Source organism: Oncorhynchus masou, chromosome 12, assembly GCF_036934945.1.
Source record: "Oncorhynchus masou masou isolate Uvic2021 chromosome 12, UVic_Omas_1.1, whole genome shotgun sequence".
NCBI classification, from domain to species: Eukaryota; Metazoa; Chordata; class Actinopteri; order Salmoniformes; family Salmonidae; genus Oncorhynchus; species Oncorhynchus masou.
In genome coordinates this window covers 51,456,242-51,478,893 of record NC_088223.1, presented here as the reverse complement: position 1 = coordinate 51,478,893, position 22,652 = coordinate 51,456,242, and the positions used below count along the sequence as shown (strand labels likewise).

Genomic DNA, 22,652 nt, shown 5'->3' with positions numbered 1-22,652 from the left:
TTTGTTGGCATAATTGATCTCTTTCAGGCATACCCCTTTTTATCCACTGTATTGGAAAAGTGAGAGAGGGAAAGAGTGTGGTGTTCTATAAGCTAGGCACAGCTACACTTGATCTCACACAGATTGCCAGGGTCCGGTAAGCAACTAACGCGCTATAACTTAAGGAACGGGAAGGACTCGTATACCAGTTAATACTATTGCGAATTGGTTAGGTTACTAACATTAACTCATCTAAGTTAGCTGTCTGACTTTATTAGCCAGCTAATTTTCACACCATAAACTCAATTATTTGATCAGTTGAATTGGCTAATGTTGCTCAATATTTCTCTGGCTAGCTAACTGTTAGGTGGAGCGACACAGGGGAACCCAAGAGCAGACTCAGACCAAGAAACAGGGATGAATGAACCAAGGTATTTATTTTAACACAGGGAGATATGGAGTGCAGATCCAGGGAAGCTCGGATGAGTATTAGGAAATTAGATGTGGAAGCTGAGGTTGGAGTGAGCTGGGTTGGAACAGGGTAAACAGGTCTGGAGAGGAATCCAATGGAGTGGTGGTGTGGTGAATCCAGAACAGGGTAGCGAGATGTGGAACAGGAGTCAGAGCGGCAAAATGAGCAGAGATTACAATCTGGCCGAGTGGAAGTGGCAGGACTGAATATTTGTAGAGGTCTTAATTATGGAACGGGTTGCAGCTGGTGGGGAACTGCTCTGACTCAAGCACTCCTGTCTCCAACCACACACACACATACACACACAGAGAGAAAGGGAGAGGCAACGGTTGCAGGTCAATGAGACACCGGATGTCCACTAGGGGGTGTGGCAGGAGCAGATGTGACACAGAGAATTCGATCCAGCTTGCAAGATATTTAACAGTGCTAACAATACTTGTTCCACCACACTTTATCCCTCAACTCAAACTTCCCAAATGCCAGTTGTTTTTCGGTTACATCTCATGAAGTAGGCTTCATCACCTCATCCAGGTCTCCGTGGTCAAGCTTCTCACCTACTGTCTTTACAGAGCGCACGCCTGATGCTGTAACTAGCAAATTGGTTGTCTAGTCTCTCCTCAGTCACTTGCTTCATTCTGTTGTTATGTGAACGATTGGCTGAGTTTTAGATATAGACAGTATTAATCCAAATGTGCATTACTCATTAGCTTACAGCCAGTAGTGATCCAAAGCCCCCCCCCACCCAAACTTTTCTCATTCGATCTACACGAATCATGTAGGTCACCTATTTTGGATTCAAAACATCGAATTTCGCCGAAAGGTGACTAGTTTGCATCTCTGCAAGTGTGCTTATGTCTACATAATGAGGAATTTTGAAAAAAAATTGCAACATTAGACTATTTCTGGTCTAACGATCGATGACACCAGAGTACGCTGCCCAACCTTATGTAATTGGAAAGAGAAGATTATTCTGATTATAATGGTGTCTGACAACGGAGTATGCTGCCCAGCCTTACATACTTAAAAAGAGGAGATTCTCATTATCAAAATGGTGTCCAATTTGAAAAAAATATAAATATACACATTGCGAGATATTTGGCAAAATAGACAGACATACAGTTGAAGTTGGAAGTTTACATACACCTTAGCCAAATACATTTAAACTCAGTTTTTCACTTCCTCACATTTAATCCAAGTACAAATTCCCTGTTTTAGGTCAGTTAGGATCACCACTTTATTTTAAGAATGTGAAAAGTCAGAATAATAGTAGAGAGAATGATTTATTTCAGCTTTCATTTCTTTCATCACATTCCCAGTGGGTCAGAAGTTTACATACACTCAATTAGCATTTGGTAGCATTGACTTTAAATTGTTTAACATGGGTCAAATGTTTCGGGTAGCCTTTCACAAGCTTCCCACAATAAGCTGGGTGAATTTTGGCCCATTCCTCCTGACAGAGTTGGTGTAACTGAGTCAGGTTTGTAGGCCTCCTTGCTCGCACACGCTTTTTGTTCTGTCCACAAATGTTCTATATGATTGAGGTCAGGGCTTTGTGAAGGCCACTCCAATACCGTGACTTTGTTGTCCTTAAGCCATTTTGCCACAACTTTGGAAGTATGCTTGGGGTCATTGTCCATTTGAAAGAACCATTTGCGAACAAGCTTTCAATTCCTGACTGATGTCTTGAGATGTTGCTTCAATATATCCACATCATTTCCCTCCCTCATGAAGCCATCTATTTTGTGAAGTGCACCAGTCCCTCCTGCAGCAAAGCACCACCACAACATAATGCTACTACCCCGTGCTTCCCGATTGGGATGGTGTTCTTCGTCTTGCAAGCATCCCCTTTTTCCTCCAAACATAACGATGGTCAATGTGGCCAAACAGTTCTATTTTTGATTCATCAGACCAGAGGATATTACTCCAAAAAGTATGATCTTTGTCCCCATTGGCAGTTGCTAACTGTAGACTGGCTTTTCTATGGTGGTTTTGGAGCAGTGGCTACTTCCTTACTGAGCGGCCTTTCAGGTTATGCCGATATAGGACTCGTTTTACTGTGGCTGTAGATACTTTTGTACCCGTTTCCTCCAGCATCTTCACAAGGTCCTTTGCTGTTGTTCTAGGATTGATTTGCACTTTTCGCTAACACAAAGTACCAAAGTTCATCTCCAGGAGACAGCACACGTCTCCTTCCTGAGAGGTATGACGGCTGCGTGGTCCCATCGTGTTTATACTTTGTGTACTATTGTTTGTACAGATGAACGTAGTACCTTCAGACATTTGGAAATTGCTCCCAGGAATGAACCAGACTTGCGGAGGTCTACAATTTTTTTCTGAGGTCTTGGCTGATTTCTTTAGATTTTCCCATGTCAAGCAAAGAGGCACTGAGTTTGAAGGTAGGCCTTGAAATACATCCACCTTGACACCTCCAATAGGCTATTTGACATAATTTGAGTCAATCAGTATATTTTAACCTACTAATAACCTATTTATGGTTGCGTAACTTCGTTATTGTGTAGTGCAAACTATTTTATTTTTACTGATATAAAGATCACGGATCATCCTCAACTCGGCACTTCATTACTTGAAGTTTACCAAAGTAACCCCATCTGTGGCTGGCCTGAGTTCCTTTTTCGTTTGTGGAGTGTCTTGTCCAAGCTGCTCCTTTTTGCTCTTCGCCTGGATGTCAGTGGCAGCTCAACAAACTCAACGATCTCTCTATCAACCTCAACACCCAATCTACTCACGCGCAAACTCTCTCATTCAGACTCATACATACACGCTGTCTCTCTCTCCCCTTACCTTCGTTGGCCTCTTTTTTTTTGTCAGAGAAAATGATAGTTTTCGTGGTATTGCTTCGTTCACTGGCTTTACTGAACTCTGGAGAAAACGAACATTGTCGCTGGGTGAGTACATTTGACTCCCGTCCATTGGACATTTTGTCTGCAGGAACTCGCTCTTTTTCACTTGGTCCACTCGTCCAAGTGCCGATGTATTTGTGGCATGATGTGAACAGTACGAATTTGTGTCACTACCGAAGTCTAATGGTTTTAAATGACTGTTTTGTATTGTCTGGAAACTCACTTGTATAATTCACTTGCAGTAGGTCTCTTAAAAAAGAGAAGCCCTGCAATGTTATTAAACAGAGGTGCCTAGTTATTCTTCTTTTGTTGATATCAGGTAACGTGCAACCTAACCCTGGCCCTAATATGCATTGTCTCCAAATCCCCTGATTTTAAATCAAGATCTGGTTTTGGTATCTTTCATTTAAATGTACGCAGCCTGTTGTCAAAAAATTGATTGGGTTAGGATTTGGGCTAAATCAACTGATGCTGATGTAATTGTGTTTTCTGAAACCTGACTCAGCAAGTCTGTTTTTGATAAGGATATTTGAATAAGTGGTTACAATGTTTATCGCACTGATCGGGTTAAGAAAGGTGGGGGTGTGGCTATATATGTAAAATCTAAATTCCATGTAAGTGTGGCAAAGTCTGAAACTATTTGTAAACAGTTGGAATTTCTTGCTTTGAATATTGAGGTTTCAAAGGGTCTCTCTATTACTGTGATTGGCTGTTATAGACCCCCCTCTGCTCTCGGTGATGCATTTTCTTCTTTGACGCACCTTATGTCTAAACTTCTTGACAGTGAAATTATCTTGATTGGTGATCTCAACTGGTGTTGGTTAAAGCCAGTGTCGGATGATTTAAAAATGTTTTGTAGCTCTATGAATCTTACCCAGTTGATTAACTCACCCACTCGCCCAAATCTTAAATGCCCAGATAAATCTACCCTGATTGATTTGATAATTGACAAATGTTCCACATAAATATTCTGTGGTTGGTGTTTTCTGTAATGATTTAAGTGACCATTGTGCTGTTGTTGCTGTTAGAAAGACAAACCCACATTTTATTCGTAAAATAAATTTGAAGTGTTTTGATGAGCAGGCTTTCTTTCATGATTTGTTTTATTTTGACTGGAGCAAGATTGAGCTTATCCCTGATGTGGAAACTGCCTGGAAATTCTTTCATGATGTTTTTTCCCAAATAGTAAACAAACATGCCCCATTCCGCAGGTTCAGGGTTAAAGGGCGGGATAATCCATGGTTTTCTTCTGAGCTGTCTTGTATTATTAACGACTTTAATCTAGCCTGGGCTAAAGCAAGGAAATCATGTTCTGATGCTGATTGGCTTATTTTTAGGCAGTTACGAAACAAGTGTTCTTTTCTTCTAAGGAAGGCCAAGTCTGAATATTTTATGTCTGTTACCACTGATAACATGAATGACCCTAGAAAGTTTTGGAATGTTATTAAGTCTATGTCTGGTAACAGTAATGTTAATGAATTACCGTCATGTGTTTTGAAGGACTCTGTTCCTATATATGACAACTGAAATGCTGAATTGTTTCAATGAGCACTTTGTATCATCTGGTAGGCTGTCTGATTCAGTGTCCTCTGTCTCTGTACAACCCTGTGTGGATGAATCAGTGAGAGCTGGTCAAACTTTTAGCTTTTTGCCATTCTCAGTGCAGGTGGTACATAAAGCCCTGAAATCTTTAGATCAGAGAAAGCCTGCAGGTCCTGATCTTTTGGATCCCTGCTGATTTCATAGCTGAACCACTTACATCTCTTTTCAATCTAACCCTGGAATGTAATGATATTCCAAAGATCTGGAAATCAGTATTTGTCCACTTTTAAAAGGGGGAGATCCAACTCTTTTAAATAATTATAGGCCAATCTCAAAGCTGTCACCACGGGTGAAAATACTTGAAACCCTTGTAAGTGAACAGCTAAAAGAGTTTTTATTTACTAACTCTATTTTATCAATGTACCAATCGGGCTTCAGGAAGAAGCATAGCACAATTACAGCAGCCATGAAGGTTTTAAATGATATCACTGAAGCCATTGACAAAAAACAGCACTGTGTCTCACTTTTTATTGATCTCTCTAAGGCTTTTGATACAGTTGATCATGCTATACTAAGGCAGGGATTGTCGAGTGTAGGTCTTTCGGAGCACGCTGTTGCATGGTTTGCTAACTATCTGTCTGATAGAACTCAGTGCACTCAATTTGATGGGCTTATGTCTGTTAAATTGTCTGTCTTGAATGGTGTGCCCCAAGGCTCTGTACTTGGTCCTCTCTTATTCACTATTTATATAAATGATTTAGACAAAAATGTCAAATGCACAACTTGATTTTTATACTGATTATACTGTTATTTACTGTTGTGCCTCATCACTTACAAAAGCTTTCCAGAACATGCAAACTGCTTTTTATACTGTTCAACATACCTTGTGTCAATTGAAGCTTATCCTCAATACTGACAAAACTAAACGAATAGTGTTTTCTAATGCAATAAATAGACCTCTGAACCTTTCACCTATTACTACCAGTCAGGGCAAGGAGATGGAGGTTGTAACCTCATATAAATATCTTGGAATTTTAATTGATGACAGCCTCTCTTTTAAATTGCATATTCAACAACTTACAAAGAATTGAAGCTGAAATTGGGATTTTATTTTAGGAATAAGGCCTGTTTTTCTTTTGAAGCCAGAAGAAGGCTAGTATCAGCTACATTTATGCCTTTACTAGACTATGGTGATATTTTATATATGTATGCTTCCGCTCAGTGTTTGAGATCAATTGACACTCTTTACCATGGCACTTTGAGATGTATTTTAAACAGCAAAACCCTTACGCACCACTGCATTTTGTATACCAGGGTTGACTGGCATTCTCTAGTCACTCGTAGGCTCAGTCACTGGTATACTTTTATTTATAAAGCCATTTTGGGTTTACTACCTTTTTTCATTTGTGCATTTTTATTGTTCAGAAATGTGGTGGGTACTATCTTTGTTCGCTGGACTTTATCCTGCTAACTGTTCCAAATGTCCGAACTGAATTTGGTAAAAGGGCTTTTATGTACTCTGCGCCATCGTCTTGGAACACCTTACAAAATAGTTTAACTGGAAGAACTTGTCCCGATTGGTGTTTTTAAAATCACTGATGAAGGATTTTGAGGCTGATTCCCTGACCTGTCAATGTTTTCAATTTGCTGTTTTATACTCTTGTGAATTCAATGGTTTTTACTAGATTACTTGTAGTTTTTCATGTTGTCTGTCTGTATTTTTTTTGTAATGACTTGGTGCTGCCTATCTTGGCCAGGGCGCTCTTGAAAAAGAGATTTTAATCTCAATGAGCCCTTCCTGGTTAAATAAAGGTTAAAAAAATAATAATAATAAAAATCAAAAAAATCAAAAGCTTCTAAAGCCATGACATTTTCTGGAATTTTCCAAGCTGTTTAAAGGCACAGTCAACTTAGTGTATGTAAACTTCTGACCCACTGGAATTGTGATATAGTGAATTATAAGTGAAATAATCTGTCTGTAAACAATTGTTTGAAAAATGACTTGTGTCATGCACAAAGTAGATGTCCTAACCGAACTATAGTTTAACAATACATTTGTGGAGTGGTTGAAAAACAACTTTTAATGACTCCAACCTAAGTGTATGTAAACTTCTGACTTCAACTGTACCTATATTTCCTTATAGGAAACAATAGGACAACCTCAGAGTCCCATGAGTAATTTTTTGTTATTTTCTACCAGCAATGTGGGCAGTTCTCATTGCCAACAATAGCAAACGCATGCATTGTGACGTAGAACAATAGGCTGAGAGTAGAATGTTCAGAAGGCGAGTTGGTGCTCAATAGAACTAATAGAACTTTGAGCAAATTTGAATCTACAAAAAATGCATTGTACATGTTAATATTTTCAAAAGACTCACATTTCATTTTATAAACGTTGTACACCAATACACTACTCATTTGCTAATAAGTGCAAAATATTCTAGATTTAATTTAGGGTTGGAGATGCTTAATGTGAGTCTGGAAGGAGAGTTTACAGTCTTGCCAGACACCTAGGTAGTTGTCCACATATTCTAAGTCAGACCCATCCAGAGTAGTGATGCTGGGCGTGCAGGTGCGGGCAGTGATCGGTTGAAGAGCATGCATTTAGTTGTACTTGCATTTAAGAGCAGTTGGAGGCCACAGAAGGAGAGTTGTATGGCATTGAAGCTCGTCTGGAGGTTAGTTAACACAGTGTCCAAAGAAGGGCCAGAAGTATACAGAATGGTGTCGTCTGCGTAGAGGTGGATCAGAGAATCACCAGCAGCGAGAGCAACATCATTGATATATACAAAGAGAGTCAGCCCAAGAATTGAACCCTGTGGCACCCCCATAGAGACTGCAAGAGGTCCGGACAACAGGCCCTCCGATTTGACACACTGAACTCTATCAGAGAAGTAGTTGGTAAACCAGGCGAGGCAATCATTTGAGAAACCAAGGCTGTCGAGTCTGCCAATAAGAATGTGGTGATTGACAGAGTCGAAAGTCTTGGCCAGGTCGATAAATACGGCTGCACAGTCATGTCTCTTATCGATGGCGGTTATGATATCGTTTAGGACCTTGAGCGTGGCTGAGGTGCACCCATGACCAGCTCTGAAACCAGATTGCATAGCGGAGAAGGTACTGTGGGATTCAAAATGGTCGGTAATATGTTTGTTGACTTTGCTTTCGAAGACCTTAGAAAGGCAGGGTAGGATAGATATAGGTCTGTAGCACTATGGGTCCAGAGTGTCTCCCCCTTTGAAGAGGGGGATGACCGCGGCAGCTTTCCAATCTTTGGGAATCTCAGACGATACAAAAGAGAGGTTGAAAAAGGCTAGTAATAGGAGTTGCAACAATTTTGGCAGATCATTTTAAAAAGAGAGGGTCCAGATTGTCTCGTCCGGCTGATTTGTAGGGGTCCAGGTTTTGCAGTTCTTTAAGAACATCAGCTATCTGGATTTGGGTGAAGGGGCAATGGGGGAAGACTTTGGCGAGTTGCTGTGGAGAGTGCAGGGCGGTTGACCGGTGTAGGGGTAGCCAGGTGGAAAGCATGGCCAGCCGTAGAAAAATGCTTATTGAAATTCTCAATTATAGTGGATTTATCGGTGGTGACACTGTTTCCTAGCCTCAGTTCAGTGGGCAGCTGGGAGGAGGTGCTCTTATTCTCCATGGACTTTACAGTGTCCCAGAACTTTTTTTGACTTTGTGCTACAGGATGCACATTTCTGCTTGAAAAAGCTAGCCGTAGCTTTCCTAATTGCCTGTGTATATTTGTTCCTAACTTCCCTGAACATTTGCATATCATGGGGGCTATTCGATGCTAATGCAGAACGCCACAGGATGTTTTTGTGCTGGTCAAGGGCAGTCAGGTCTGGAGAGAACCAAGGGCTATATCTGTTCCTGGTTCGACATTTTTTAAATGCTTATTTAAGATGGTGAGGAAGGCACTTTTAAAGAATAACCAGGCATCTTCTACTGATGGGATGAGGTCAGTATCCTTCCAGGATACCCGGGCCAGGTCGATTAGGAAGGCCTGCACATTGAAGTGTTTTAGGGAGCGTTTGATAGGGATGAGGGGTGGTTGTTTGACCGCAGACACGTTACAGATGCAGGCAATGAGGCAGTGATCGCTGAGATCTTTGTTGAAAACAGCAGAGGTATATTTGGAGGGCAAGTTGGATTGGGTGATATCTATGAGGGTGCCTGTGTTTACAGATTTGGGGTTGTACCTGGTGGGTTCATTGATCATTTGTGAGAGATTGAGGGCATCTAGCTTAGATTGTAGGAGGGCTAAAGTATGACAATTGGGTACTTTTTCCACGCCACCCTGTCTGCGTCACACCAAACGACAAGCATCACACCGGGAATCTTCCCCTTCAGTTCGTCAGCTTTTACATTTACCGCTACCCCAGTAATCACTTTGCCCTTTTCTTGAGAGCAAAACAATTCACCTGTCTTGCCCCCGTTCATTTAACACGGAGCGCCTGCTCCCTCCTGACCAGCAGAAACACAAACAATTATCACAAGACCACTACTGGTTACACTCACAGATTTCACAGCACCCAACTCTGTTTTCACCCACTCTGTAACCACAAATGGATCAGCCAAAAGGCAAGGGTCCACTTTTTCCAAAAAGCTTCAGTCCTACTGTCACAGACTCATCTTTATCCTGACTCTCGGTGCAAGCCTCAGGCTCCGAGAACTTCACCACACCTACCACACTTTGCCCTCAATTCACTTCCATTTCTCCAACTCACTCTGCTTACAATTTCTACCATTCTTCTTTTACAAACCATCTCCATTTTTTCCCACCATTTTAACCTACTCAAGCTCACCATCTTCCTCTCTCTCTTTTCCCCTCCATTCCTCCTCCTTATTCCAAGTGTCTCCTTATGATAATACTGCACTTCTCCTGACATCTTGTTCTTGCCTTGTCAAGGGACATCATTTAACCAGCTGTCACAATCTCCATACAATCAGCTCAAACCCCTCGTGCTTTCTGGTGTTGGTAACTGGTCCGCCATGTTTAGAACATGAGGGCACAGAGCTCTCATCACGCTTTGAGCAAACAGGGGTAAAAGCATGTCTCCCGCTGATGACATCACAACATCAATGCAATTTAGAAAATACAATAGTTCACAATAGTTCACCCTTGAAAGTAGTGTAATACATATCAAAATAACCTTAAAATAATACATGAAAATAAATGAGAGATTTTCAGTAAAATACTAAGTATATTTTACACCTGTTACAGATGGGGACACTTATTGGGGAATAGGCTACCGTTTGTAAGTCTTCTTTCTACTGCTTCTACCTGAGGCCTGGGCAAAAACGGTGGTAGAGCATTTACTTCTGCAGCAGAAAACACTAAGATCGAGCACCCTGACAGCTGGTCTCTCTCCTGCTACATTAAAACGATGTGCTGATATAGATAATCTTTGAAGGTATAATCAAATTGCAGGCATGAGAGAAGATCATCAAGGGATATCAACTTTAAGAATAAAGAAAATGCCATATGTCAAATGATTTTGATCAAGAAGTAGAAGTGGTCAATCACTGGCAAATCTGTAGCTGTCAAATTAACCTGTAAAGCGGGTAGTAACATGATTAGATAATTGCATCTGGCTAATGGTAGTAGGAGTTAATGTCGAACATCATCGCAGTTTGTTCATGATTTTTAGCGACATACATGAATAAACTAAGCACACTATACCAGGCTTTCAAATGGTATGCAAAGAAAACAGCCGCGATGTAAAATATCCATAATGGAGCACAATTGCTGTGCCCCTGATCGTGGCCTGTCTATAACTACCAGCAGTTGGGTGTCCAAACTTCTTCCGCATTTTCCTACGACTTTCGGGCTGTGACGTGAGTGCTGACGGCGGCCTTGGTGCTGGCGGAGCTGGGGGCTGTAGCGATCATCAGTGGAGCTTCGAAAGTCTCGGCCCCTCCCTCCCTGCGCCTCAGCGGCCCGCCCAGCTAGCACAAACTCCCGATTGAATCCTGCCCGAGCCTGGGGAAACCGGACGGCCTGGAAATCGTGAGAGGCCAACCTGTACTACATAATCTGGTAAGCAGGTCTTGCGCTTTTTTTTTCCATGTGCACGGAGCATAGGTAATGCTTTACATTTGTGATTGCATGTGCATTATTCTATGTTTCTATCTGAAAAGTGGAGAAGCGTACGAGGGGTTGTGCCTTTCTTGCTTATTTGGTCCCCGGCCTCAATAGGCCATAATTACGGCCTAGAAAGTCAGCGAGGGGATTTTTCGAAACATCGGTAACATTAGTCTATTAGCCTGATACCCCCCACAAAGTTGAACAGTATAGTTACCATGTTCAAATATATTGTACAGATATTATTTTTGCTCTGCATTAACAGCGCCAGTGGTTAAAATGTTTGTCCGGGGATCTCCATCAAAATGGCGCACATCTGTTTTTGAAAACGCTGAAGGAAATATGCTTTAGCTGGGCCGGCTAGCCGCCATACTTAGCAATAAACCTTTCGGGTGGCTCGCGAACTTGCTAACATTAGCTATGCACTTATGTTTACTATTGCACGGATGTGTGGGTTGGGTCAGCTGTCATGTTTCCCTTGACGCTAGCTAGCTCAAAGCTGCCTTTCATTTATTTTCTTTTTTTAAGAACTTAAACGACTACATTTAGCTAGAGTCTAATCTTTGATGTTATGTAACCATTTTACTGCGACCGCCAGACACTTTTGAAATTACATTTTTTGACCTTTTGTCTTAAATGTTGTCTTTTTGTGTAAATATCTAGGTAAATTACAGCAAGCGCCATTTTTGTACTGAATGTGTTCCCATTTAGGCTATAGTTAAAGGTTTGAGTTTGTTGATCGAATTGTGCGTGTTCTCATGAATCATCACTGCTTGTCTCGCTCTCCCACGCTGTTGTGTGCCAGACCACTGCTGTCAGATTTGACCGTGGGGGAATTGAGATGACAAATGTGCTGCGTCGCTCAAAACCTCTTGTTGTTTATCTCTCGGTGCATTTCGGCGAGTAAACCGCATATATTTTTTTTCACTTTGCATGACTATGAGGATTAAGGTCGATAGTATTTGCATGGCTGAAAACATCTCTCGTGACGTCAAAGCACATAACAAAATAAGGATTTTATCTTTATTATCACAGCTTAAATAAACCTAATCACATAGCTGCCTATACCCTTCCTATTTTTTCGTTTAGGCAGTGTGCCATGTAATATAGCTAAAATAGTTCAGAAGTTTACCACCAAATAAAATGCAGACCAATATAATTTATATCCAGAAAGATTAGGACAAGACTACATTTCACAGGAGGGGAAACACATGGGCATAATGATACCTGTTACATTGTAACGAAATGCATTTCTTGTTAGAGAGAATAATACTTTGAGTGAGATTTAGGATTTGAATATGGTAGACTAATATTGTGGGTTAACCATTAGGCCTATGTGACTGTGATTTGACTGGTCAATTATTGCCTCCAGTGCTGCAGTGACAAATGAGGTGTAAGGACAATGGATGAGGATGAGACAAGGCTTGCACTCCATTCCCAGGATCCTAAAATCATTCTCCATGGGTCAGGTAATAGCTATGTTTCACTGAGCATTCAAGTATTTCCCTGTACTGTTCTTTGTTATGCACAAAAATAAAACTTTTCTTAAATGCCTTTTTTTTTATAGCTATTTTCTTTGTAAGAGTGCATTCATACAGTGGCTTCTGAAAGTATTCATACCTCTTGACTTATTCCACATTTTGTTGTTACAGCCTGAATTCAAAATGGATGAAAAATATATTTTTCTCCCATCTACACACAATACCCCCATAATGACACAGTGAAACATGTTTTTAGAAATTTCTGCACATTTCTTGAAAAGGAAATACAGAAATAATCTAATTTACATAAGTATTCACACCCTTGAGTAAAAACATGATAGAACCACCTTTGGTGGTGATTACAGCTGTGGGTCTATCTGGTTAAGTCTCAGAGATTTGCACACCTGGATTGTACAATATTTGCCCATTATTCCACTCAAAATTCTTCCAGCTCTGTCAAATTGGTGGATGATCATTGCTAGACAACCATTTTCAAGTCTTGCCATAGATTTTTTTCAAGCAGATTAAATCAAAACTGTAATTCGTCCACTCCGGAACATTCACTGTCTTCTTGGCAAGCAACTCCAGTGTAGATTTGACCTTGTGATTTAGGTTATTGTCCTGCTGAGAGGTGAATTAATCTCCCAGTGCCTGGTGGAAAGCAGACTGAACCAAGTTTTCCTCTAGGATTTTGCCTGTGCTTAGCTCCATTCAGCTATTTTTTTTATCCTGGAATAACTCCCCAGTCCTTAACGACTACATATATTAATATTTTCCTTATTTTCACTGTGTCAGTTAGGGTAGTATTGTGGAGTAACTGCAATGTTGTTGATCCAGCCTCAGTTTTCTCCTATCATAGCCATTCAACTCTGTAACTGTTTTAAAAGTCACCGTTGCCTCATAGTGAAATCCCTGAGCGGTTTCTTTCCTCTCTGGCAAATGATTTAGGAAGGATGCCTGTGTCTTTGCAGTGACTGGGTGTATTGATACCCCATCCAAAGTGTAATTAATAACTTCACCATGCTCAAAGGGATATTCAATGTCTGCTTTTATTTTTTTTACCCATCTACCAATAGGTGCCCTTTGTGAGGCATTGGAAAATCTCCCTGGTCTTTGTGGTTGAATCTGTGTTTGAAATTCACTGCTCGACCAAGGACTGTAAAAATGCTACCTGATGCGTCTCTGCTTGACACTCAGCATTAAGGAGATAGATTGGGGTAAGGTCCTGCAATAGACTCACGTCCAGTCCAGGGGGTACATCAAGCTACATAAACCTGCCCTATGAGCTGTTCCAGCTTGCACAAGCCATGGCTCGTGCAGGGCTACTTACTGTGCAAAGGCTACTTACTGTGTTTGAAATGCATTGCTCGACTGGGGTACCTTACAGATAATTTTATGTGTGGGGTAAAGAGATGAGGTAGTCAACTTTTGAAAAGCATAATTCCACTTTGACATTATGGGATGGGTAGGCCAGTGACAAAAAAATCTAAATTGAATCCATTTTAAATTTGAGCTGGTGCACTTGTTGAACAAGTCAAGGGGTGTGAATATTTTCTGAAGGCATTGTATGTCTGCAGCGATATGTTTATGTAGGGCAACACGGAAGATATCCACCTGTCCCTGTGTTGGTGTGTTCCAGATGAGGGTGGTGCTGGAGGGGAGGAGTTTGTGGTGGAGCTGCAGGAGACGGTGCTTGTGTCGGAGGGGGAGGGGGAGGGAATGGCGGTGCATGGGTTCGCTCCAGAGGAGCTGGTGATCCAGGATGCGGTTGAAGACGTGGTGTCTGAGTATGTGCACTGCGACGAGGACGAGGAGGTTGCTGTGGAGACATGTGTGATGTCGCTGGAGGGGGAGGACGAAGGCGTTGCCATGGGGGACATGGCTGAGGATGAGATGGTGGCAGACGGGCATGCCCAGGATGAACTGGACCCAGAGCAAGACACAGATGGCTGTGGGGACTACCTCATGATCTCCTGTGAGCACCATCCTGCTTCACTTTTCCAGTTCTACATCAATAGCCCTCACTCAGTCACCTGGCCTCTTATAAAGAAAACATTGCAGTCAGACTATTGATCAGTAGTGAATGGATCTCTTAACTTGCTCTCTTTTCATCTCCCTCCAGTGGATGAGGCAGGCAAGATGGTGTCAGACGACGGCACAGAGGTGACTGTGGAGGGAGCCGTGGAGGACCAGGTGGAGAAGGACGAGGATGGCCAGGAGGTGATCAAGGTGTATATCTTCAAGGCAGACTCTGGGGAGGATGACCTGGGTAAGGAGAAATTTGAATCATGTTTAATGCACTTAGAAAGAGGGATAATATAACCCACGGTAGTTGATCACTAAGGGTTATTAAGACATTGTGTGGATGTCTGCGTAGGAGAAACGGAGGACGCGGCACTGACGGACTCTACAGGCCGAACGCTCCGAGAGAAGATGGTGTACATGTCTCAGGGGGACCATGGTAAGAAATAAACTCAGTGTGTGTGTTTTACGATTGTGTTACAACTCATGTGTTTTCCTGCAGGTGCATCAAAGATATCTGATGAGGTTTATATGGAGGTGGTGGTGGGGGGTGAGGAGCCAGTGACCCATGAGCGGTCTTACGATGGCACGGCTCTCAGTAAGGACTTCATGCCTGTGGCTTGGGCAGCCGCTTATGGTCAGTGACACACACACTATTATATACAAATGTATCGTTTAACAGGGCAGATAAAGTCTTGTTGCTCTTCTGTACTCTGTAGTGATAAGTACAGTGCATTTGGAAAGCATTTAGACCACTTTCCTTTTTCCATGTTTTGTTACATTACAGCCTTATTGTAAAATGAATTACATATATTTTTTAATTCTCATCAATCTACACACAATACCCCATAATGACAAAGTGAAAATGGGTTTTTAGAACATTTTCCAAATGTATATAATAAAAAAAAAAATGAAATACCTTATTTACATAAGTATTCAGGCCCTTTTCTATGAGACTCGAAATTGAGCTCATGTATCCTCTGTTTCCATTGATCATCCTTGAGATGTTTCTACAACTTAATTGGAGTCCACCTGTGGTAAATTCATTTGATTGGAAATGATTTGGAAATGCACAGTCCTGCCTATGTAAGGTCCCACAGTTGACAGTGCATGTCAGAGCAAAAACCAAGCCATGATATCAAAGGAATTGTGTGTAGAGCTCCAAGACAGGATTGTGTCGAGGCACAGATCTGGGGAAGGGTACCAAAACATTTCTGCAGCATTGAAGATCCCCAAGAACACAGTGGCCTACATCATTCTTAAATGGAAGAAGTTTCGAACCACCACTCTTTCTAGAGCTGGTTGCACAGCCAAACTGCGCAATCAGGGGAGAAGGGCCTTGGTCAGGGAGGTGACCAAGAACCCAATGGTCAATCTGACAGAGCTATAGAATTCCTCTGTGGTGATGGAAGAACTTTCCAGAAGGACAACCATCTCTGCTGCACTTCACCAATCAGGCCTTTATGGTAGAGTGGCCAGATGGAAACCATTCCTCAGTAAAATGCACATGACAGCCTGCTTGGAATTTGCCAAAAGGCACCTAAAGGACTATGTCCATGAGACACAGGATTCTCTGGTCTGATGAAACCAAGATTGAACTCTTTAACCTGAATGCCAAGCGTCAAATCGGGAGGAAAAATGGCACCATCCTTACGGTGAAACATAGTGGTGGCAGCGTTCACGCTGTGGGGATGTTTTTCAGAGGCAGGGACTGGGAGACTAGTCAGGATCGAAGGAAAGATGAACAGAGCGAAGTACAGTGAGATATTTAATGAAACCTGTTCCAGAGTGCTCAGGACTGCAGACTGGGGTGAAGTTTCACCTTCCAACAGGACAACAACCCTAAGTACATAGCCAAGACAATGCAGGAGTGGCTTCGGGACAAGTCTCTGAATGTCCTTGTGTCCCAGCCAGAGCCCAGACTTGAACCCAATGAAACATCTCTGGAGAGACCTGACAATAGCTGTGCAGCGCTCCCCATCCACCTGGCAGAGCTTGAGAGGATCTGCAGAGAAGAGTGGGAGAAACTCCCTAAATACAGGTGTGCCAAGCTTATAGCATCATACCCAAGAAGACTCAAGGCTGTAATTGCTACCAAAGGTACTTCAACAAAGTACTGAGTAAAGAGCCTGAATACGAATGTAAATGTGATATTTCAGTGTTTTATTTTTAAAACATTTGCAAAAAATTGTAACCATGTTTTTGCTTTGGTATTGTGTGTAGATTGATGAGGGTGGGGACAATTTAATCAATTTTAGAACAAGGCTGTAACATATCAAAATGTGGGAAAAGTTTGAATACTTTCCGAATGCACTGCATCTCTGCTCTAGCAGTGTTGAGAGAAGGTGTGCATTTGCATTCAACGTTTACGATGTGATTCCAGGTTCTGAGGACAGTGAAAGCTGTGAGAACCGGAACGGTGCCGCCAGTGCTCTGCTGCACATTGACGAGTCAGACGGAGTGGACAAGGTCAGCAGGCAACGGAACAAGAATAAGAGAACAAGGGCTGAGCCTCGCCAGGTCCAGACAGGTACGCAGCTGTCAGATGGGACTGAGCTACAGTCAGGTCCCAAATTTATTGGCACCCTTGACAAAGATGAGCAAATAAACACTGTAAAATAATCCATACAAATAGTGAGCGACACTACAATTCCAAAAGTGTGTGGACAACCCTTCAAATTAGTGGATTCGGCTATTTCAGCCACACCCATTGCTGGCAGGTGTATAAAATCAAGCACACAGCCATGCCATCTCCATAGTCTTAACATTGGCAGTAGAATGGCCTTACTGAAGAGCTCCGTGTCTTTCAATGTGGCACCGTCATATGATGCCACCTTTTCAACAAGTCAGTTTGTCAAATTACTGTTCTGCTAGAGCTGCCCTGGTCAACTGTAAGTTCTGTTATTGTGAAGTGGGAATGTCCAGGAACAACAACGGCTCAGCCGCGAAGTGATGGGCTACACAAGTTCACAGAACGGGACTACTTAATGCCGAAGTGCGTAAAAATCTTCTGTCCTCGGTTCCAACACTTACTACCGAGATCCAAACTGCCTCTGGAAGAAATGTCAGCAGAATACCTGTTCATTGGGAGCTTCATGAAATGGGTTTCCATGGCCGAGCAGCCACACACAAGCCCAAGATCACCGTGTGCAATGCCAAGCGTCAGCTGTAGTGGTGTAAAGCTTGCCGAGCAGTGGAAACGCGTTGTCTGGAGTGATGAATCACGCTTCACCATGCCCGATTGCATAGTGCCAACTGTAAAGGTTGGCGGAGGAGGAATAATGGTCTGAGGCTGTTTTTCATGGTTCGGGCTAGGCCCCTTAGTTCTAGTGAAGGGAAATCTTAACGCTACAACATACAATGACATTCTAGACGATTCTGTGCTTCCAACTTTGTGTCAACAGTTTGGGGAAGGCCCTTTCCTGTGTCAGCATGACAACTCCCCTGTGCACAAAGCGGAAATGGTTTGTGTTGAAGACCTTGACTGGCTTGCATAGAGCCCTAACCTCAGCCGCATCGACCACCTTTGGGATGAATTGGAACGCTGACTGCGAGCCGGGCCTAATCGCCCAAGATCCGTGCCCGACCTCACTAATACTCTTGTGGCTGAATGGAAGCAAGTCTCCGCAGCAATGTTCCAACATCTAGTGGAAAGCCTTCCCAGAAGAGTGGAGGATGTTATAGCAGCAGAGGGGGGGGACCAACTCCCATATTAATGCCTATGATATTGGAATGAGATGTTCGACGAGCAGGTGTCCACATACTTTTGGTAATGTAGTGTATGCGCAGATACAAAAGTAATGTATATTGTGTGCTAATTATTTTTGTTGAAATTGCTCAGAGAAAGACATTTTGCTTAACAAACAAAATGCATCTAAAAGATAGGGGCCAAAAATATTGCCACCCCTGAACTCAATATACCTGCACCCTTCCCTTGCGAGGATAAGGACACTGAGCCTTTTTCTAAAAGGTTTTATGAGATGGGTGAATACATTGGAAGGGGTCATAGACAATTAATCCATACAGAATCTCTCCAGATTCTCCAATGGGAGTTTTGAGATGTATTTGTTAAACAAATTCTTTCTCTAAGAAATTGTATTAGTATAAAATAATTTTCCAAATTTTTGAGCATACAATATAGCTCAGTATTTGTGTTATTTTATACAGTCGTCTTTGCTCATCTTTATCAAGGGTGCCAATCATTTTGCACCTGACTATATGTTACTGATTCTATGGGCTGGGCAACTGCGGGTCATTTATAAAGTCAGCTGATTGCCAAACTCACTCTGCACAGGTTTTCACACGTTTCATTTCTGAATACAGATCATGTGATATCTGGGAGTCATGAATTTTGTATCTGTCTCCCATTCCAGCCATCATTATTGGTCCGTATGGCCAGCCTCTGACCGTGTACCCCTGCATGCTCTGTGGCAAGAAGTTCAAGTCGCGAGGCTTCCTGAAACGCCACACCAAAAACCACCACCAGGATGTCCTGACCAGGAAAAAGTACCAGTGCACGGACTGTGACTTCACCACCAACAAGAAGGCCAGCCTTCATAACCACATGGAGGGGCACACGCTGAGCAGCAAGGGTCTGTTTGAGTGTGAGGTGTGTGGCAAGGAGTTCCACCAGCAGGCGGTGCTCTTCTCGCATCGATTGCAGCACCACCACCGTGAGCCCAAGAGTCCGGTGCCTTCACAGGCCAACAAGATGCACAAGTGTAAGTTCTGTGACTACGAGACGGCTGAACAAGGTCTGCTCAACCGCCACTTGCTGGCTGTCCATAGTAAGAGCTTCCCCCACATCTGTGTGGAATGTGGCAAGGGCTTCCGGCACCCCTCCGAGCTGAAGAAACACATGCGCACGCACACCGGCGAGAAGCCTTACTCTTGCCTCTACTGCGACTACAAGTCGGCTGATTCCTCCAACCTGAAGACTCATGTCAAGACCAAGCACAGCAAAGAGATGCCCTTCAAGTGTGAGCGCTGCTTCCAAACGTTTGCTGAGGAGGAGGAGTTGCTGCAGCACGGGCTGACGCACGAGGAGGCCAAAACCCACCTGTGTGCCCACTGTGAACACAAGAGCTCCAACTCCAGTGACCTGAAGCGCCACATCATATCGGTGCACACCAAGGACTACCCCCACAAATGTGCCGTCTGCGATAAAGGCTTTCACCGGCCGTCTGAACTGAAGAAGCACTCTGCGTCGCACCGTGCCAAGAAACTGCACCAGTGCCGACACTGTAACTTCAAGATCGCGGACCCCTTTGTGCTCAGTCGCCATATCCTGTCGGTTCACACCAAGGAGCAACAGGCCTCTCCTGAAAAGAACGGGCCCAAAAGGACCTTATTGGGGCCTTCACCTGCCAGTCCACCGGTGGCAAGGAAGCAGGTGTTGGTACCTGGTGCTAGTTCTAGTGCTGCGGGCATGGCCAAGGGGCCCAGGGAGAGGAGGGTGTACCAGTGTCAGTACTGTGACTACAGCTCTGGGGATGCCTCGGGCTTCAAGCGCCATGTGATCTCCATCCACACAAAAGACTACCCCCACCGCTGTGAGATCTGCTCTAAAGGCTTCCGCAGGCCCTCGGAGAAGAGCCAGCATATCGCACGCCACCACAAGGACTTAGTGCAGGCAGAGTGACCCTGGCACAACCTACCCCTCATACCACAACAAAAACACAGATGGAACCACTACCACACCGTAATCAATTGTATGTATGTGTGTATACTGAACAAAAATATATAAATGCAACAATTTCAAAATTTTTACTGAGTTAAAGTTCATATAAGGAAATCAGTCACTTGAAATAAATTAGGGCCTAATCTATGGAAATTAATAAGGCCCTAATCTATGGATTTTACATGACTGAAAATACAAATATGCATCTGTTGGTCACAGATACCTTAAGAGTAGGGGCATGGATCAGAAAACCAGTCAGTATCTGGTGTGAGACCACCATTTGTCTCATGCAGCGCGACACATCTTCTTCGGATCTCGCAATGGTATCTCTGCATTCAAATTGCAATTGATAAAATGCAATTTGGTGTTCATTGTCTGCAGCTTATGTCTGCCCATACCATTACCATGGGGCACTGTTCACAATGTTGACATCTGCAAACCACCCGCCCACACGACGCCATTCACATGGTCTACGGTTGTGAGGCTTGTTGGACATACTGCCAAATAATTTAAAAGAAAGTTGGAGACAGCTTATGGTAGAGAATTGAACATTAAATTTTCTGGGAACAGCTCTGGTGGACATTCCTGCAGTCAGCATGCCAATTACACGCTCCCTCGAAACTTGAGACATCTGTTGTGTGACAAAACGTCCCATTTTAGAGTGGCCTTTATTGTCCCCAGCAGAAGGGGCACCTGTGTAATGATCATGCTGTTTAATCAGCTTCTTGATATGCCGCAGGTGGATGGATTATCTTTGCAAATGAGAAATGCTCACTAACAAGGATGGTGACAAATTTGTGCACAAAATGTGAGAGAAATAAGCTTTTTGTGCGAATGGAACATTTCTTTTGACTTTCAATTCAGTTCATGAAACATGGGACCAACACTTTTCATGTTGTTTATATTTTTGTTCAGGGTGTGTCTGTCTGTTCGCTGCATTAACATGGAACATCTTCTGTTATAATTACCCCAGAGACTTTCAAGCTAACTTTTCTGCAACTGAAAATGAATATAAGTGTACATATACCTGGGTAAGGCCTATGGAATCAGGTGACAAAGCCCTGTACATACTTGCACTTTGTCTGCATGTCCCCCTGCTGGTGAAAGTGTGCATTGTAGGATGTGCAAGAGTCTGAGGTCTTTGTAGATTCATACATTAGTTTTTACTCCACAGCCAACAGTCCAGTTATTAAAGTAGCAACTTTTAATCCTACTTTTACTTGTTGACACAACTAAGACAAAATGTAATCTACAAGCTGTATTCACACAATGAAATGGACATTCACCTGCTGTGAAAAAGCAGGTCCACTGTGCAGACTGGTCGAGATGAACTCTTATTCGAATAGCACTTGCCAATATATTTAATGAACTATGAATGCAGTAATCATGAACTTGTGAATTACACCTGATGCTTTGAATGCTGAGACACTGAGAGAATGTGTTTTTTATGTGGTTGAGTGCCAGTTGTGAGGAATGTGTCAGTTACGACACATTGCTGTAGTGTCTCTATACCCTATGCCAGTCCTGCCTACTTCCTGGTTCAAGTCCCGTACTGTTTTTGAATGGGCGTCAAGCTTATATCATCAAATTCATGAAAATGTGTTAATTTCAATTTGAAAAAATTGTCACATATTTGTATCCGTGGATTAATTCACCTCCAATGGATTTTTTAAATTTTTTATTACGGAATATTAAAATGCAATTGGAAACCCTATTAAAGGCATCGGGTATAAGTAAATTTGACATGTCTTAAATAACCACATTTTCATGAATTTGATCATGTAAGCTTGATCCCTATTCAAAAAACAGGACTTGAACTAGGTAATAGGCGGGACTTTCATAGCGTGTTGTGCTTCGTGGTGCTCTGACCCCACATCTCCATGTCATCATATCTTTGTTGCTTTGAGAATTGTCTGTCTGGTCATGGACAATGCCTGAAGAAGGAGTTGACTGCATCATAGCAAATAGCCATGTCCATTGTAAAAGTTTCTTGCAGTTGATTCACTTCTTTACACAAAATGAGATACTAGATGTGGTTGTTTTTCCCCATGGGGGTGGGGGGAATCTAACAGGTAAGCAGTATCATTTAGAACCAACCCCTAAACCCATCTTCATACAGTTTATTTAACCCCTAATAAGCTTGATTATCAGACACCTGAAATAGGATGTAGCGCCAGCAAGGCCTTCAGAGTTAGATTGCACTAGATCTGGTACCACAGACTCATGACCACAACATACTTCCTTTCCCCAAACACACATCTACTTATGCCAGTGGCCAGGGAGAGGCGTTAGTCCCCTGAGGAGAAATACAACTTGTAAAGACTGGTGGTATATTTGTACTCGCTTCGACAGTTCCTTCCCCTGTGATCCTTTTTGTTTTTATATTTATTTCATCATGAACTTTGTATAATTCAGTGTAACTAGAATTCTATAGGAGGTAAATTATTGTTTTGTACACATTTGTAAATAAAGTGTGTAGATGTAAACCCTTAACAAAAGGAGGAATCAGAGCTGTGTTATG

General features: G+C 42.6%; 2 protein-coding genes across 2 annotated transcripts in view; both read left to right on the top strand.

Annotated features, from left to right (window-relative positions):
- LOC135550349 (palmitoyltransferase ZDHHC20-B-like) overlaps window positions 1-7,558 on the top strand; it is a 319,193-nt gene extending 311,635 nt beyond the window's left edge. Inside the window, exon 14 of the transcript XR_010457104.1 lies at window positions 7,533-7,558. The gene's annotated coding sequence lies outside the window, so the exon portion shown is untranslated. The remainder of the gene's footprint in view (window positions 1-7,532) is intronic.
- A 2,892-nt stretch (window positions 7,559-10,450) lies between these two features.
- LOC135550331 (zinc finger Y-chromosomal protein 1-like) lies at window positions 10,451-22,629 on the top strand. Its single transcript, XM_064981016.1, has 8 exons — window positions 10,451-10,903; window positions 12,321-12,417; window positions 14,069-14,404; window positions 14,552-14,698; window positions 14,807-14,890; window positions 14,954-15,088; window positions 16,835-16,981; window positions 18,825-22,629. The coding sequence occupies exons 2-8, from the start codon at window positions 12,351-12,353 to the stop codon at window positions 20,090-20,092; spliced, it is 2,184 nt and encodes a 727-aa protein (XP_064837088.1). The 5' UTR covers window positions 10,451-10,903; window positions 12,321-12,350; the 3' UTR covers window positions 20,093-22,629.
- The last annotated feature ends 23 nt before the right edge of the window (window positions 22,630-22,652 follow it).